The sequence below is a fragment of the Trachymyrmex septentrionalis genome, unplaced genomic scaffold (genome assembly GCF_001594115.1).
Source record: "Trachymyrmex septentrionalis isolate Tsep2-gDNA-1 unplaced genomic scaffold, Tsep1.0 scaffold24, whole genome shotgun sequence".
In the NCBI taxonomy this organism is placed as follows: Eukaryota; Metazoa; Arthropoda; class Insecta; order Hymenoptera; family Formicidae; genus Trachymyrmex; species Trachymyrmex septentrionalis.
In genome coordinates, this window is record NW_017305397.1 from 2,296,818 (window position 1) to 2,313,849 (window position 17,032).

General features: G+C 31.0%; 2 protein-coding genes across 3 annotated transcripts in view; one reads left to right on the forward strand and one right to left on the reverse strand.

The window, feature by feature from the left end:
• Positions 1–9,890, forward strand: part of LOC108748783 (protein tyrosine phosphatase type IVA 1) — a 24,676-nt gene extending 14,786 nt beyond the window's left edge. Inside the window, exons 2-6 of the mRNA XM_018487140.1 lie at positions 8,269–8,600; positions 8,706–9,165; positions 9,261–9,392; positions 9,495–9,661; positions 9,777–9,890. Coding sequence (XP_018342642.1) covers positions 9,049–9,165; positions 9,261–9,392; positions 9,495–9,661; positions 9,777–9,888 — 528 coding nt within the window. The 5' untranslated portion in view covers positions 8,269–8,600; positions 8,706–9,048 and the 3' untranslated portion in view covers positions 9,889–9,890. The remainder of the gene's footprint in view (positions 1–8,268; positions 8,601–8,705; positions 9,166–9,260; positions 9,393–9,494; positions 9,662–9,776) is intronic.
• Positions 9,891–13,276: 3,386 nt separating this feature from the next.
• LOC108748647 (proteasome inhibitor PI31 subunit) lies at positions 13,277–16,644 on the reverse strand. 2 transcript variants are annotated; one of them, XM_018486910.1, is made up of 5 exons: positions 16,234–16,644; positions 15,581–15,730; positions 15,214–15,485; positions 13,633–13,779; positions 13,277–13,548 (listed from the first exon to the last, which is right to left on the reverse strand). In XM_018486910.1, exons 1-5 carry the CDS (start codon positions 16,378–16,380, stop codon positions 13,419–13,421), a joined length of 846 nt encoding a protein of 281 aa, XP_018342412.1. In that variant the 5' UTR covers positions 16,381–16,644; the 3' UTR covers positions 13,277–13,418. The 2 variants fall into 2 exon arrangements, with proteins under 2 accessions (XP_018342412.1, XP_018342411.1); XM_018486909.1 differs by having other exon boundaries at positions 13,633–13,788.
• Positions 16,645–17,032: the final 388 nt, after the last annotated feature.

Sequence of the window (17,032 nt, forward strand, 5' to 3'; positions counted from 1 at the left end):
GTCATACAAGCGACGTTTTCTTGTTTTCCGTTGGCGTAGCGAGAATGACCGTGAAAGTCGCGCGCGCCTACTGATCGGTTGGACGGCATTTAAATATGCGTGCGCGTGGCGTAAATGAAAAATGAATGGAAAAAAGAAAAAAATTTTTTTTTTTTTTTTCTTGAGAAAACTCGATCACAGATCGGTACCGACTTATCGGGCTTGTGCGTGATGTGGCAAAAAGATCTATGCAATCTTATGCAATCCCACGCAATAACGCGCAACCATCGTGTCGGATGGTTCCTAATCTATTTCGCTTCCTCAAGTAACGTTCGCTGTATATCGCCATTATAATCGCTTGATTATCAACCGTTTAATTGACACATGGCGATTACAGAAGTGACATCGTATCGATTGATTAATGATTTATTTGTTCCTCTCCTCATTAAATTACCGACTTAAAAATCTGCGATACATTTGGCACGCGATTATCGATCAGTATCGAAGTCGATTTATTAGGCGGCGCCAGCAGCCGAAACGCCGCGAGGCTTTCGAAGGAAATCGAATCCAGTATTGCGAGCGGGCTTTCGGTAGAGTATAATTTTTGAACGAAATAATATCGGTGATGCAAAAAATACACTGAGGAAAATGTTCTGGTTGTATCAACAAGAAGGACAAACAAAACGAATTTTGATCATATGAATTAGAATCTGGATATTGACTACGTACACTGAGAGGGAAAAAACGGTTGCCATAATTTAATTATAATTTAAAGTAATTTTTTTACAACTGTATATGTATGTATTTATAATTGTTTCGACCACGCAAATATAGACAAGTGTGCTATTAATAATAGTCACACACATTGCTTGACAATCTTTCCTTTTTTTTTAACATATTTTTTAATTATTATTATCACATAAATAGTAAATGAATAAAAAAAAATAGTTATATTCACTATAATTACGATTGCATTTACTAAATAAAAATGTTTTATTTATTATACCTTTATATTTTACTGTATTAATATTTGATATCATCGTAATTTATGGTACAACTATCTCATATTTCAAAGAACTGTCATATATGGTTATTATTAACATCATAATAATAATGGAGCTCCTAACTATAATTATTTTATGCCATTGTAGCCGCAAATACCAAATACTTTTCTCTCAGTATCTTGAAATAATGTGAAAATTACAAAAGTGAATACACATTCATTAGAATATTTATAATTTCATCGGTCAACACCTAGAATTTGCTCACTTTAATCATTTTTATTACGTTTTAAGACACACAATTAATTCTCTGCTTATCGTAATTGAATTTCTTCATATCTCGATTGGAATGTTTGACAGATTTAAGTGTCTTCCCGCCTCTCCGATTAAATCTGTCTGAATTCCAATGAACGCTACAAGACTTTTTCCAGTTTACGAAAGGGATTGGAAACGCTATACGATAATATATACAATGTGTAATCTCAATCGCGACCTGGGTTTTGTTCACCGGGCAACCGTACGCCGCAAAAGGCAAATTGTTACTGTTGTCAAAACGAGCGATACGACGAGCGATATGGAATGTATTACATTATACTGTACATATATATGCGTGCATGCGTGCGTTTATGCGTGCGTGGAGGGGGATGAGATGACGAGTGCTCGCTCGATGGAGAGAAGGGTGGAAGCTGTCTCGACGCCGTGCTATTTTGATCGCCACGCTGTAGCTGGCCCAGATTCGACGCGACCGTCAGGACGGAACGAGTGTACGTCTGTACGATAATATCAGCCGCGTTCTCGCTGGGCCTCACGGCAGTCACGATTCCGATTTTCGTCTCGCTCGAAAATTGCTGATAATCGAAGTCGCCGCTGTACGGTGAGAAGAATCGAATCGAATTCTCTCCGTCAATGTAAATCTTTCGAACGCGATCGCGCGAAAGTCTTTAACAGATAATTCAGATAATTAACCACGTCATAACATAATTCGCCTTTCTACAAAATTTCGAAGCTTCGTTTGGCCTTCGACGGTATGGACGATACGGAAGAATACGAAGAATATTTTACGTCTCGAGTCGTAAATTTGGAATGGCTTCGCGAAAGTGCACGCGTGCGCGACATTAAGATGTGACTTTTTGGTGTCACGGTGTGGTGATTTCGTCACGTTATAACAATCGTTCTCACCGCGTGACAATACGCCAATTGTTTTATTATTGTTAGAGCTTAATTATCTTGGAACACTTCTGTGACCTCGGACTTGCAAACTTCTTATCAAATGACCGTAAGGTAAAGTTTTCTCTCTCTCTCTCTCTCTCTCTCTCTTTCTTTCTTTCTCTTTCTCTCTCTTTGTCGACGAGTCACTTTATGAACGTCTGACTGTTTTTATAAACCTATAAACGGGACGATCCGAATAATCCTAAAATAAATATACCATTAAATACACTTTTCTTCATCATTTGTTTAAACGTTTTGTAAAAATTCAATACTTGTTGTTTTCTTTTTTTTTTTCTATCTTTTCACTACATAAATTTTAAAGATGTTTTGTGTCTATACAATATCAGTAACAATAAAAAAATCAATCAAATAATCAGCAAATAATTAAACATAGTTAATATCAGTTAATATCGTTTAAAAAATTTTGTTCAAATAATTGTGTTCAAATGTTACATAAATATTCAAATGTAATGATAGGACAATCTGTAAAATTTTTGTTACGTTCGTAATCTTTTGGAAATAAGTACTAAACATCCTTAAATAAATCATAACGTGTTTTTGCTGGTGTATTCTTTTACACAAAGCGATACTACCTTCTCGATGGCGAAGGAATTTTGTTAGTTGAGCGGTCAAGAAACATTTTATTTCCGTTTGATGCAAATTTTTTCTTTCGGAGAAACTAAAAGCGAGGCTATTATCGGTACTTGAAAAGTTCGCGAGTATCAAGCGATAAACGCGACATAGCACGACTGTCGAAAGTGACAATACGTTAATAGACTGAAAGCTGATGATAGAATCGTCGAGTTTTCGCATGCTTTTGAAATAAAAATATTGATTTCATACGTTAAATCGTTTGAGATTGACACTCACATGCCGTTTATTCTCTTTTTATCGATACTTTCAAAATAAATCTGGAGACACGGTAGTGTTTCGTTAAGACAAGTATAGTTATACAATAAATGTAAGTCTGGATCTACAATAGATGTTTTAAGCCTTAAGCCGTAAGAATTTGACCAATTACAGTCGAATTCGAGGAGAATAATTGACTGTGATTCGTCCATTTCTTATGGCTTAAAAAAACCTAAACTGAGAAAAAAAAATAGTTGTAGGCAACTATAAAGTATAACTCTAAAATTGAAATACTTGTAACTAGTTTCAAAAAGCAATAAGAACTAAAGTAGTACCGAATACTATAAAAATATAGTATTGTATGAAAAATATAGTTTTGATAACTACTAAATTGACAACTTTAATAATTTAAGTACTTGCAATCATAATAGTTTTACAAAGTAATAAGAACTAAAGTAATACTGAATACTACAAAAATATAGTATTTAATATTACTTTAGTTCTTACTATATATTAATACTATATTGATGCTATTATATATTAATAATATATTAATGATATATTAATACTATATTTTTATAGTATTCAGTATTACTTTAATTCTTATTACTTTATAAAACTATTATGGTTGCAAGTACTTAAATTATTAAAGCTGGTAATTTAGTAGTTGTCAAAACTATATTTTTCTCTGAGCGTATTGCAGATCCGGATTGCTTTACTCGTACGCTTTACGAATCAAAATTGGCACGGTAATAACAGCGTTGCATGACGTAGCTGTTGACCGACGAGAGGTTTCGGACAAGCATTGATGTAACATCGATGTGCCTATCGATTTTTATAAACGATTTTCTGATCTCTTTTATAATATAATAATACATGGGAAAAAAATATCTTGATACAAAAAAATAAGCTATTAAAATTTATCGAATAAATAATTTTCTTACATTAAGTAAAATTATTTTCAATGTGAAAAGATATTTTGATATAAATAATTTTATTTAATACATCAAGAAAATTATTTATTTATAATTTATAAGTAGAATCCTAATGTCTTTTTTCCGAATTTTTCTTTCGTAGTCAGTAATATAAGAAAATCACATCCGATGTTGCCGCTTCGTAAATATGTACATGCGTAGTTTTGAAAATTCTTTTTGTACATCGATATTCGTGCTTAGTAAACTCATTCATTTGTATGCTTTTTCAATAGTATTCGGTACAAACGCAATAATCAATCTAATAATTGATTAATAAACTAATAAAAGATTAATAATCTTTCGTAGAGACGCCTCATGAAATTCATTTTCTTCACGACAAAGAGAAACAACGATGTCGTGTCATAAATTCGTCAATATCGTTGGCTACAATTATACAACGTATTGCAGCGTTAAAAAAGCACTATTCTTTTAAGATTTGAATTAATATTTGCTTGATTCTAAATTCTTTAGAACGAAATCTCACTCTAAAGAGTAAAAATTAAACCAGATCTTGAAAGAGTCTTGTATTTTCAATCCTTAAAAGTCATTTCATTCTTCAGAATAGAACTCACTTTAAAAGTTTTAGAGAGTAGGTATTCCACGCGCACATATCTTTTCATTATATCGCATATATCTTACCGATGCGTCATCATTTTAATTCTTGTATTTTAATTATTTGTAAAATTTACAAAAATTTACACCATAAAATTTTCTTGTTATTTAACAGAAGGTAGATATAAGAAACGTATCAAAAATAAAAATTTTTCTTTGAAATACTAGAGTTTAGTTAGACATCAAGATAAATTTTTAAGCTTCTCGGATATATCCTGACTCAGTCCACATTTCTTATCTCCGTCTCGCACGTACAAAGAGCACCATATATTGTTCATTTGCTACAACAATGACATAATTGAAAACTATCATTTTGGAATTATTTGCAAAAAAGAACAAAAATAAAAAAAAATAAAAAACATACTTTTATTCCCCCACAATCAGTTATTACAAAATTGCTTTTTAAAATGTTATTCAAAATTAAAAGTTCAAAACTGATTTTCTGGATAATTTTGTTTTTGGAGCTATATCGTTGTTGTAGCAAGTTCGAGCAATATGTAGATATGAATATTTATATCTATATATCAGATAGGATCATTTGCGAATGTCGCACTTTCTTGGACGTTTAAGGAGATAATATTAAAGGATAAAAATATTCAACGTATAAATACTCAACGCATTTATTTTCTCCCACGGAGACTTCTATTATACGTTCTATCGATAGAGGTGGAACGAGCGATTTTTGTCGCCTTGTTTTTCACACGTCGCATTGGTTTGCACTCTGTCCGACATGGTTCGCGACGTAACTGCACGCAAATAGAATTTTGTTTACTATCACGAGACCTAACGCGTCGTCAATCTTGCGACAGTCTTTAACGATTCCGATCTCTGACGAATACAAGCATAAATTGATTTCGATTGCGTCAGTTCCTTTATACAAGACATTCTTTCAGTTACGTTACAGCGATCTTGCATTTGCAAAATCTTGCAAATTCTAGCATAACATTGCAGAAACACAAGATGCAAAATTATAACGAAATTCAAATTTTGGATTACTAGAAAACAGTTATTTTCAATCTCCTTTTCCCTGGAAATCATGAAATATATATATCGTAAAGGAAAAAATATTTAGTTTAATTTTAAAAATATTAGATTATATATCTCTCCTACCATTGATACTTTAAAACTTGTAGAGTGAATCTCATTCTGAAGAATGAAATCTCACTCTTGTGCCAGTTTCTATCAATGTAGTTTAATTTTAATCTCGGTTCAACTAACTCCTAATCTTCATCTAATCTTAAGAATTAGAAAAAGATGAAGAGCAAGTTGAATCGAGATTAGTTTACATTGGTAGAAACCGGCATTGAAAATTGAACACTCTTTTAGAACTGGCTCAATTTTCACTCTTAGAGTGATTGCACTCAAAAGAATTTAGAGAGTAATACTAATCTTATATACGAGTTAACTGGTTGGTTTGTTTTCTTAACGCGCGCGTCGCCATTATGGCGACATTGCGTGTTCATACAACACGATGACAATCGCGCACTGTTTATAAAAGCATCATTAAGGATGTAAGTCTTTCGCATAAATTCGACTGGGATAAATTCTGTCGATAGTATCTCGATATACCTTTACATTTTTTGAAATCTCACTTTTAAAGATTGAAAATTCAGCCTCTTTTTGAAAACTGACTCAATTTTCACTTTTTAGAATAAAAATTTCTAAGCCTAAAAAATGTTTGAAGAGTAGTTTTGATCTTTTCTACTGAGAACAATCTACTGAGATTCATAGCGGAACGTATCGTTTAAAGGAATTCTTGGAAGAGTGCAAAGCTGATATATCATCTTCGTAAAGTGTAAATTGAGTTTTCACATAGTCTAACAAGTCTGTATGATTTACGCGCATCTAATCTAAGTCTGTAGCCTGATTCGAGTAATTTTATGCCTTGAGATTTTTTTATATCTATAAATATCCACCAATTATTATATATAGTCCCTTCATGACCTTTGCATGTCGTCAAGGTAGACCAACTTTTTATTAATCGTGTCTGGTTCCATCTCGATAATTTTGTTATCAAACGCTATCATGTACGGTGCATATACTGAACAGAGAGTTTGGTAATAGCTATCAAAGGTTGAGTGAAGTAATTTCAATCACAAAAAATAATTTTATTTTTCTAAACATTTAGTAAGTATTACTACATAATATAAATGTAACCAACAAACAATTTAATTATAATTATTAAATATTTAGAGAGAAAAGTAAAATTATTATTTTTGTTTATATTAATCTGCAAACATTTGATTAAAACTATTTCACTCAACATTTGGTAGACTATTAGCAGATTCTTTTTTTTTTTTTTTTTTTTTTCAATATATCTTTGAGCAACTTTTTCGAAATCGAAATCGGAAATTTCCGAGTAGTCGTACCGAGTAGCCCGAGTATACATGCATATATATATATTCAATGGCATCATGTTAAAGAAATAGAATACAGTCGAAGCGGTCGGACGCGCGACGCCATCGTTGATGGATTTGGCCTTGGCGGCGTTTCACGAAGCGTATATAAGCCCGTGCCTCTCGCACTCGAGCTTCTCCTCACCTGCCAATTTCGGTTATTTTGATGCATACTGGTCTGAATGTCGGTCGGTCATACTCTTTCCCATCAATCAGTGACGCTTGGTAACTGTCATACATCGCATATTGACGGCAGCGTTACGCAAAAGGGAGCTTTCGCAAATCGGTCTCGACGAAAGATCGAGAGGTCAACTGCGCGCGTTGTCGAATGCGACAGCGCGCAAACTTGGCATAGAACAACGAGAAATTGCGACCTATAATGTTACCGTGTATAACATTAGCATTCTCTATTTAAAAATGATCTCAAAACGTTCCTTCCGCAACCTATGCATTCGCACGAATGATATTTCAATGGTCAATTTAATGATGAATTGTAGTCAAGACGAAATTGCTTAAGAAAGAAATAATACTACATTATTTTAATGAATGGGTCTTATTGTATTAGTGCTATCGAGATACACGGAGAAAAGTTGAGTAATTTTTATCTTACTAATAAAAGTGTTCTAGTTAATTTTGCCAAACTTATGATAAACTTGCCTAAAAGTAAAAAATATTGGAGATATCTATAAGGTAAAAATACATTACAATTATAGAAATACATTACAAATATATTCAAGTGATTGTATAAATTTAGATTGTGTAAAAGAGCAAATCATACTATTCTCAAGACTGTAAGCACGAGCAACTTTCAAAATTTATTTTACAGAATGTAAAAGTACCTTATAGCTAGCTTTGAAGTACTTTTAAAAGTGTACTTGTAAGATCGCTTATTTGTCAGAAAAGTAAAGTAAATTTTTAACATAAGAAGGTGCCTATATTATTGACCTGCCAATTTCATAAAATTTGCTAGAATTTCAGTGCATATTACTTTACATTTTTCTCCATGTAGAAAGAACGAATACGAAGAGACGAAATGGAATGTGACTCCTTACACGCATGGAGCAACATGCTCAAGAATTGGCATCATGCGTTACTAGCGCGTGACCGCTGTGCGAAAGTTCGATATTGTTATATAGAGGTAGCGATGAAAATAGCGCGCGATGAAAATGATTGTTTTAAAATTATCATTGTATTCTGTAATCAAGGAACGCGTGTGGTCATATCATATTTGATACTGTTATGTTGCAGTTTCCTGGTGAGTGCATCCTCACATACATGGAGTTTCAGTTGGATAGCGCAGAATACTGCCAGGCTCAACACAAATAGAGAGACACGCCCATACTCCCTGACAATTATTAGACATCGTTAAGGTAAAGAGAGGAAGGCTAGAAACACCTTGGAGAAAGGAAGAAAGATATTAAAGTAGTAGAGAATTATCACCCGGGGAAGCCAGAAAAATCATCAACTAGTCATCACGCAAGACATAGAAGAATTTAATAGAAATTATTAATTTACCTTAGTAGATGCAAGCATCGTAGATACTGAGCGCACCTGTCACAGGAGCACCCAGTGCCAAATAGGTAAGAGTAGCATCTCCAAAAAAAAAAAAAGTTGTAAAAAAGCTTTTTCTCCATTTTAATAAATAATTAAATTATACTCATCATTTACAATTATATTGATTTCAGGTAATCTTCCGTGAATTATAGTCAAAAAGTTTTGAGTGGGAAGAATAAAAAGCGCATATCAACATCGCCTAATGTAACGTAGCCCTTACTTTTTCGGCGAAGTTCGCATCCCGACGATCCTTTCTAAATTCTACATGTAAACCCACGGTTCTGTCCTCTGTAAAAAAATAATATATTCTATTAGTTAAATGAAAAACAACTTTATAAGACTGACATTTAATGGGCTAAGTTGTCAAATCCAGCCTTTGTCGCTTCGTATAGTGTGGCACACGTACGAGATCTTTAAGAGTTAAAAACAATAAGAGAGGATAGATTTATAATCATCTCTGTGGTTAAGAAGGAAATGAGCAACATGAGGGTGAAGGATATCAGACCGGCGCCCGCCGAGATTGAATACAAAAACATGAAGTTCCTCATTACTGATCGGCCCAATGATCAAACCATCCATACCTTTATTCAAGTTAGTATATGAACGAAACTGTCCGCGAGACATTGCGCCAAATCTTTATTTTTATTCTTATCTACTAAATAAATTGCATTAAATTTCTTTAATAGGAACTGAAAAAGCACAATGTAAAGGAGGTGGTAAGAGTCTGCGAACCAACGTACAAAGTAGAGGAACTGAAATCAGAAGGGATCAATGTGATAGATTTGGTATTCGACGACGGTACATTTCCACCAAACGAGGTAAAGTTTTTATCTTTGGTCTGTTTTTATTGAAATAAAAGTAGGAAAACTCGAATGAAAGTAAATCATTTGTATATTCCATTATTCATATAAATCTTCTAGGTGGTAGATGAATGGTTCGAGTTGCTAAAAAATCGATTCCGAGAATCACCTGACGCATGTGTAGCGGTGCATTGTGTCGCGGGTCTTGGTAGAGCACCGGTCTTGGTTGCGCTAGCTCTCATTGAACTTGGGCTCAAGTTCGAAGATGCTGTTGCCCTTATCAGAGAGTAAGTCATCTTGTGTACACTCCGTAATTTTTGATTATTTAAACAATGAAATACGTTACTGTGAAATTATCTGCAAAACAGAATTTGTTATGATTTTGTTCTCTCTTTGTTCTAGAAAAAGACGAGGCGCCATAAACGCGAAGCAGTTAACTTTTCTTGAAAAGTATCGTCCTAAATCTCGATTGAAGCTCAAGAATGGACAAAAAAATTCTTGCTGCATTCAATAGATCAAAGAACACTTTAGAAAAGAAGAAGATGGGGAAAAAAGTCACACTAATTCATACTGATTGGTATAAATGTGTAGAATTTTGCGCCTGACAACAAGTGGCATATTGTAGCAAATCTGTTCTGAATGGTCTATCACTGGAAATGCAACGCGTTGCTTGATAACTATCAATCAACTTTGAAGCATATTTTACATTACCCAATTTTATATTTCGGGATGAGCCATTATATAACGCAAAGGAATACGATTCAAAATCGTTGCTATTTCCGTTTATGAAGATAAATTATATGTTATTTTTGATAACTTAATCAATATTGACCATTAAAGAACAAAAGTTAAATCTTGAAATGGTAATAATTATTTTTAAAAATCAATTAACTATATTATTGCCATTTAACCTTACTTATTTGTAAATCGTGACGTAAGAGTTGTTTATATATACATGTACAAATTCGTACATTATGCAACATATACTTAAGACCAAAATTCTTTATAAACACTTTGTAATAAACAAAAAGAAAATATGATTTTCCTAATTAGAAAAGTGAAAAATGTAGGAAAATCAATATAATTGTAGATGTATAATGAATGTGACACATTCAGTATATTATTATCGATTTGTTATTTTATTAAGATAGTAAATTGTGTTGCATTCGTATGATACACACACACATATATACACACAAACGCATACACACAAACAGAAATAAAGAATTTATAATTCGCAAATATATAATCTCTAGAAAATGCTACACATTTGATTGCAAACTAAATTTCAAGATGTGTAAAAGTAGCCAAATTGGAATTAATTTACATATAATTAATATTTACATCTAATTATATTTCTTTTTAAATAAAATATATAGAAGAAATTTGCTTTGAACGTCAAATACGATAATACTTTTTAGAAAGATTTTATATATAGATTTTTTTCGCATGCGATTGAAATAAAATGAAAATACATATACTTATATTCTTTTAAAAAAAAAATGGCTTTTCACATAATTTTTTCCGATACAATTTATCTCTGTTATAACTACAAAATAATAAATTTCAATATCAAAATCATCTCTACAATAAATCAAGACATAATAAAGGAAAATCGATTTTATGCTAAAAAAAGGAATATACATTTGCATGTTAAACACATCACACTTATATAACATGACATTGCAATATATTGTCTTCTTTTTCTTTCTTTTTTTTTTTATTATATACATTACATATATATAGAATTATATTAATTATAACTAATATTAATTTTATTTACTAAAATATTAGCGACAATTTATGTTTGGATTACACATTTTGTAATTTATGTTTGAATTACACATTTTTGATACTTGATTTGCAATGGTTTGATAGATAAAACATGAATTGCAGAGCATTAAAGCTCTAAAGTGTTTCAAATAAAATTTAAGATATTTTTAATTTGAAAAATAAACGACGAACACATTACGTTGCATTTCCAATGGCATGCCGAACCGCTGATGGATGTTTTTAACTCTTATTGGACTTGGAATCTGCGTTAACTTGAGTGATGGATAATGAGAAATTAATGTGAAGTAAATCACTCCAGAGCTGTATATCACGTATTACCGTAGCTCAATGGCAATTTTATCAAAATCTTTGCATATCTAACTTTTAGTCAAAGTAGATTTTTCAATCTGGTATACAAACATATTATGTAAAGTCATCATCGTCTTCTATTTTGATAAAATTGTCAATGATGCTGTGTACGCCACACTAAACTGTGTTCAAAGGATAGAAAAATTCACTCGTAAAATAATAATGAAATATAATACTTAGAACATTTCACGTGTCTGCTGATTTCATGTGAATGTACGTTATTTTGTATGCTATCTGCTTCTGATTATCTTATTCAACAATGGGTAACAATGCGTACCGGAAATGAAACTATTGCACAATGGTTGTATGGCACTCAAGTCTGATTGCTATGTATTACTACATTCAACCAAACAAATTTAATTGCCATTCCTGAGACACCCAAGAGATCCGCGTTGTGTTCCAGAACATGATACCAATGATTACGTATCATTACACATTTGTTAATCGTGTATTGGCAATTTACCTCCTACAAGCGATAACTAAACACGGTTGACATAATCTATTAGGAATCGATTACTTAGTTACCAAATAGAAGACAGGAGACAACTTTAATTTACTTTTATGTACGTATTCTTTAACAAGTGACAATGGGGTACATTCACTATAATCGCAGACTCGAATCGAAATTAAAATCTGATACCGCTCCTTTTTTGTAATATTAAAAACTGCAATATTTTTTACCAGAGGATGGGACGAGGGATATTCAGATATATATAAAAGCAAATGATTCAACCTTAGAGGCAAAAGTATCATTACTTTTATTCGTTTAATTTTAACTCAATTATGATAATTACAGCAATTTAACATGTTTCTTTAATACAATTCTTTTCTCTAAAAAAAAAATCATGCGATATTCGTGACGAAATAGATATTATTTTAATAGTTACCAGTATAATTTTCATTGTTTTTTTTTAATTATTACCCTTGCACATCGATTCACTTCTTCAAGGTGTAATTGTTAAATAATTTCTTTTTATATCTGTGATATAATTTTCTTAATATGCATTAAAAAAAAAGTATAGACTTAGAAGTAAACTGTGGTTATTAAAGCTGTGATGCTAATAATTATAGAAAATTATACACGTTGCTGTTTTGTTGGATTAATATTCAATTACAAAAAAAATATAACATGTAAAAATTGATCTGCTGTGCAATAACAATACATAATATGAAATATTTTATTTCTCGAAGAAATGAATCGAATTGCTGCAATATATTAATGTTACACAAAAAACAAATGCAATTATAATGGAAATTATTTTTTTTAAATAACTACTTGATGTCGATCTAAATAATACAATAATTTTATGTATTGATCAAGATCTCTTGTGTTTAATCATATGTCTAATGTGAATATTTCAAGGAAGAACAATTTAGATAGCAAAGAAATCCTCTATTTTGAACCGACATAAAATAAGAACAATCACTCCCTACATTATTAAATTGATTAAACAAGAAATAAAAAATAACGAGTTAGCGCAATTTATAAATAAATATTACTGTTTAATTTTTCAATATAATTTCCTATCTCTATATCATTACACAATTAGTTTTAATTAAATTAAACATTAAATTAAATCGTTTTGTTACATTGTAAACATCAATTATGAAATAAAAAGGAATGGAAGTTGTTTTGTGAAAAAAGAAACGTTTTATAATAATTCTTATACCTTGATGTATATTAAATATAAATAAATTTTTTGGCTTTATTCTCATCCCCAAAGAAATACTAAATACTTATATATCTTTCGTATGTACGGTTCTTTACAATATAATAATACATATTGTAGAAGAAATATATTAGTGAAATGGCATAATATTATAGACATTTAATATATAAAGAAACTGTCTGTCTATACTTGTATACCTTCATTCTCATCAAATTTAATTTTCTGTAACTTATTACAAAAACATATCATCATATTGTGGAGGAGGTAAATGGTCATCATCGGGTCTACGACGATGTGGTCTCATTAGGTCCGGTTCAGGTGGACCAAAAGGATCGAATCTTGCACCAGGTGGTACCGCATTTCTGTAATATTACATTTAAATTGATTCTTAAATTAAAAAATAGATTCTCACACGCACTATGCATTAGTTTAGTCATATAACATACAGCGGCAATAATCCAGATATTACGTCCTGGTAAGGTATCCTTGGACGTTGCATTTGACGACGCCTCTGGCTATATGGATCGAATATCATACCACTGCCTTCTCCAAATGGATTAAGATCTCTACTTCCTACGTCCACATATTCAGGTCTATTATGACTAAAAATTAAATAATCTGAACTAAAATATTAGATGATTTAAGATAGAATAATATATTGAATGTCTAATGAAAAGACATTTTGTTTTTTTTTATATCAGAAAGAAATAATAAAATTTACAAAGCAACATATAAATTTGCACATATACATTACATTATTATACATAATAAAATATAATACTAAAAAATAATAAATAAAATGCCAATGTGAGCCGACACTGGTTATTAGTGTGTATTTTAATACCATTTATTCAAAGTGAATATTTAAACGTATACGTTTCGACCTACGGTCAAGGCCCTCTTTAATACAAAAAAATATATTAAAATTACATAATGATAGCGCATACGAGTTTAAACTAATAACATAAAAAGCGAGAAAAAAACCGTGATGGTGATATCCGGGTTAATTTTTGTCATTAAATTATTAATTTAACTAAAAAGAAAAATATTTTTTGTTTTAAAACGCGACCGACTCAAAAGGTTAAAAATGATTTAAAAAATGCTAACATGAAATTATACATTAAAAATAGTAAAAAAAAAACTTACATAATTGTCAAGATTGAACTGTTTTTATAAGGTTTGTTGTATATGTTCCATTAAACTGTTTCATTTACTGTATAATACAAATGTGAATAAATTAAAAAGTTAATATAAATAACAGTAAAAATCTAACTTTAGTTCACTTACATGAAACAAAATTTAAAGATATTAGACACGACATAACTGTTTGGTAGACAGATGTAAAATGAAAATTGAGAGAAATAGTGGGCAACAGAACATGTACTTACAAAGACAATAAGTAAAAATATAAATAATAAATAAACGATATATAGATTGGAAGCATTACGTCTCTGAAAATAGTTCAATATATAACGGATCAAGAGAAAGTGTATCGTTTTGCCTAAAAACACGCATAAGTAAACATAGGAATTATATTAATAGAAACACAATCCAATATTCGGTTATCATACGACATCGGATGGACTTATTTTATGAATTTGATTGGGATAACGTATATATTTTAGACAAAAAGCAAATTTTACATAAAAGATTGTTATCAGAGATGATACATATTAAAAAACAAAAATAAGGCCTGAATTTACAAAACGATACACTGTCTCTTTTTACTGTTATTTATATTAATTTTTTAATTTATTCACATTTGTATTACACAGTAAATGGAACAGTTCAATGGAACATGTACAACAAACCTTAAAAAAACAGAATTTTCTTTAGAGCCTATTGATTTTATTGTGTATAAAATATAATAATAATATCGATTTCTTTATAAATGTTGCAGTCTAAATTCTTTTTTACTTGAGATGTGTAATTCAAAAATTTGAAGTAATATAAAAAAATCTTATGTGGACATAATAAAATATAAAAAATTTATATGGACATTAATTAAATCAAAATTGAAAAATTACCGATTTAATGCTCGATTACCAGAAGACGATGGAGAATCAGCTCGAGAATCAATAGGAGGAACCTCATTCGTTCCAGAGGAACTTCCAGGACTATTTAGTACGGTTGTTTGCGTCCCTGCTTCGTTAGAACATATCATACTTACAAAATCTTTTTGTACATTATGTAAAATTGTTTGATAGGATGGTATTACAGTCTCTAAAGGTCCATGTAATGCAGATACAGTTTCCTCGATAGGGAACGAAATGTTAGAAACAGAATTATCTTGGTGCTTCTATAAGAATATAATATTCAATAAACATTTTATAGAGGTAATTGCTTTAATAATTAGTTGATTTTGACAGTTTGCTGCTGTCATATAATTATTACCATGAAGTTTAATAATAAATCTGTATCTGATTTGACTCCAAGAAGTACATGTAATTTTCCATCTTTTACATAACGTAGTGCATAACTGGGACGTGAATTCCATTCTGTTGGAATTAATTCAGAACCTTTTTCTGATGCATTAAACGTTGCCTAAAGAATTATAAATTTGAATGTCATTTTAAAAATAATTACAACATATAATGCATTATCTGTAGATGTCCGAAATTCTTATTAAACACTTGATAAATGTCTATGTTGTGATACATAATTAATTATTCTAATTTAATATATTTAATCGAAGCTGGATCTTACAATGCTTAAATACATAATTATTTAAGCATCCAAGATCCAGCTTCAACCATTATAGGCTTTAATTCTTATTTGACGTCTATTATATGATCTTAATAAATTGTTTATTATTAATATATTTGATAACACTCTTGAAAATGTTTAAACCCAAGTAAATTACATTTAGAACAAATCGTAATTATAAAAGTATTCTTTATGAAAACTTTATATAGATTAAAATTTGTGTCGTGTCAAAGAACATTATAAAAGATGCTTAGAATGATGAAAATATATAAAATTACGGTGTTGAACGACACGCGGAGTGACAAACAGCATCGTAAGATGTTTATATCATCAGAACTTACATCATCTCCGATGCCAATGCATCTAAATCCAGATTTTGTCAAATACCAATGCATGAATAGAATTATTACGTCTTCCTTTTTATGGATATCATCATGATAGAGTTTTTGAAAGAGTTCAAAGCCAAATACATTTGTGACATCAATCATCCTGATGAATTCTTCTTTTTCTTTAACCAAAGATTTTCAGTCTTCAAAAAGTGGCTAAATAATCATGCAGACGAATAATCTTTTTGGAAAAAACTTCAAGGAACCAATAATCTTTCTCAGTAACCTCAATCAATAGCAAATTGATGAATTAGCTTGTAAGTTTTTCAATTGTATATACGTCATTTATTACATTTGTCTTTTCATCAACACGTTCATCACTCTATTTTGCATTACAACTGTTGAGCTGTATGCTATAGACCTCTATCGCCTCTACGCTCATTGGCATTTCGTGCATTTTCGATTTTCCGTGCTTACGCTGCCATCCCATGGCGGAAATTTACAGCGGAACGAAACAGTGGCCTAGTTTCCACCGAGGATTTAATCCGGATCAGAATGTAAGAACCAACCAACTACAGTCGAGTATTCCTCTGTTACAATCGAACGACAGGGGAATGCTCAACTATAGTTGGTTAGTTCTTATATTCTGATCTGGATATCAATCATGAAACTGTTTTCCTACACAATGAAAAGTGAAAAATTTCTCCATTAACTTAAATGGTTATAATTTTCACTTTTCACTTTCCATTCTAGAGATAAAGTTTCATGATTGATACCCTGATTTAAATCCTCGATGGAAACTAGGCCAGTCACT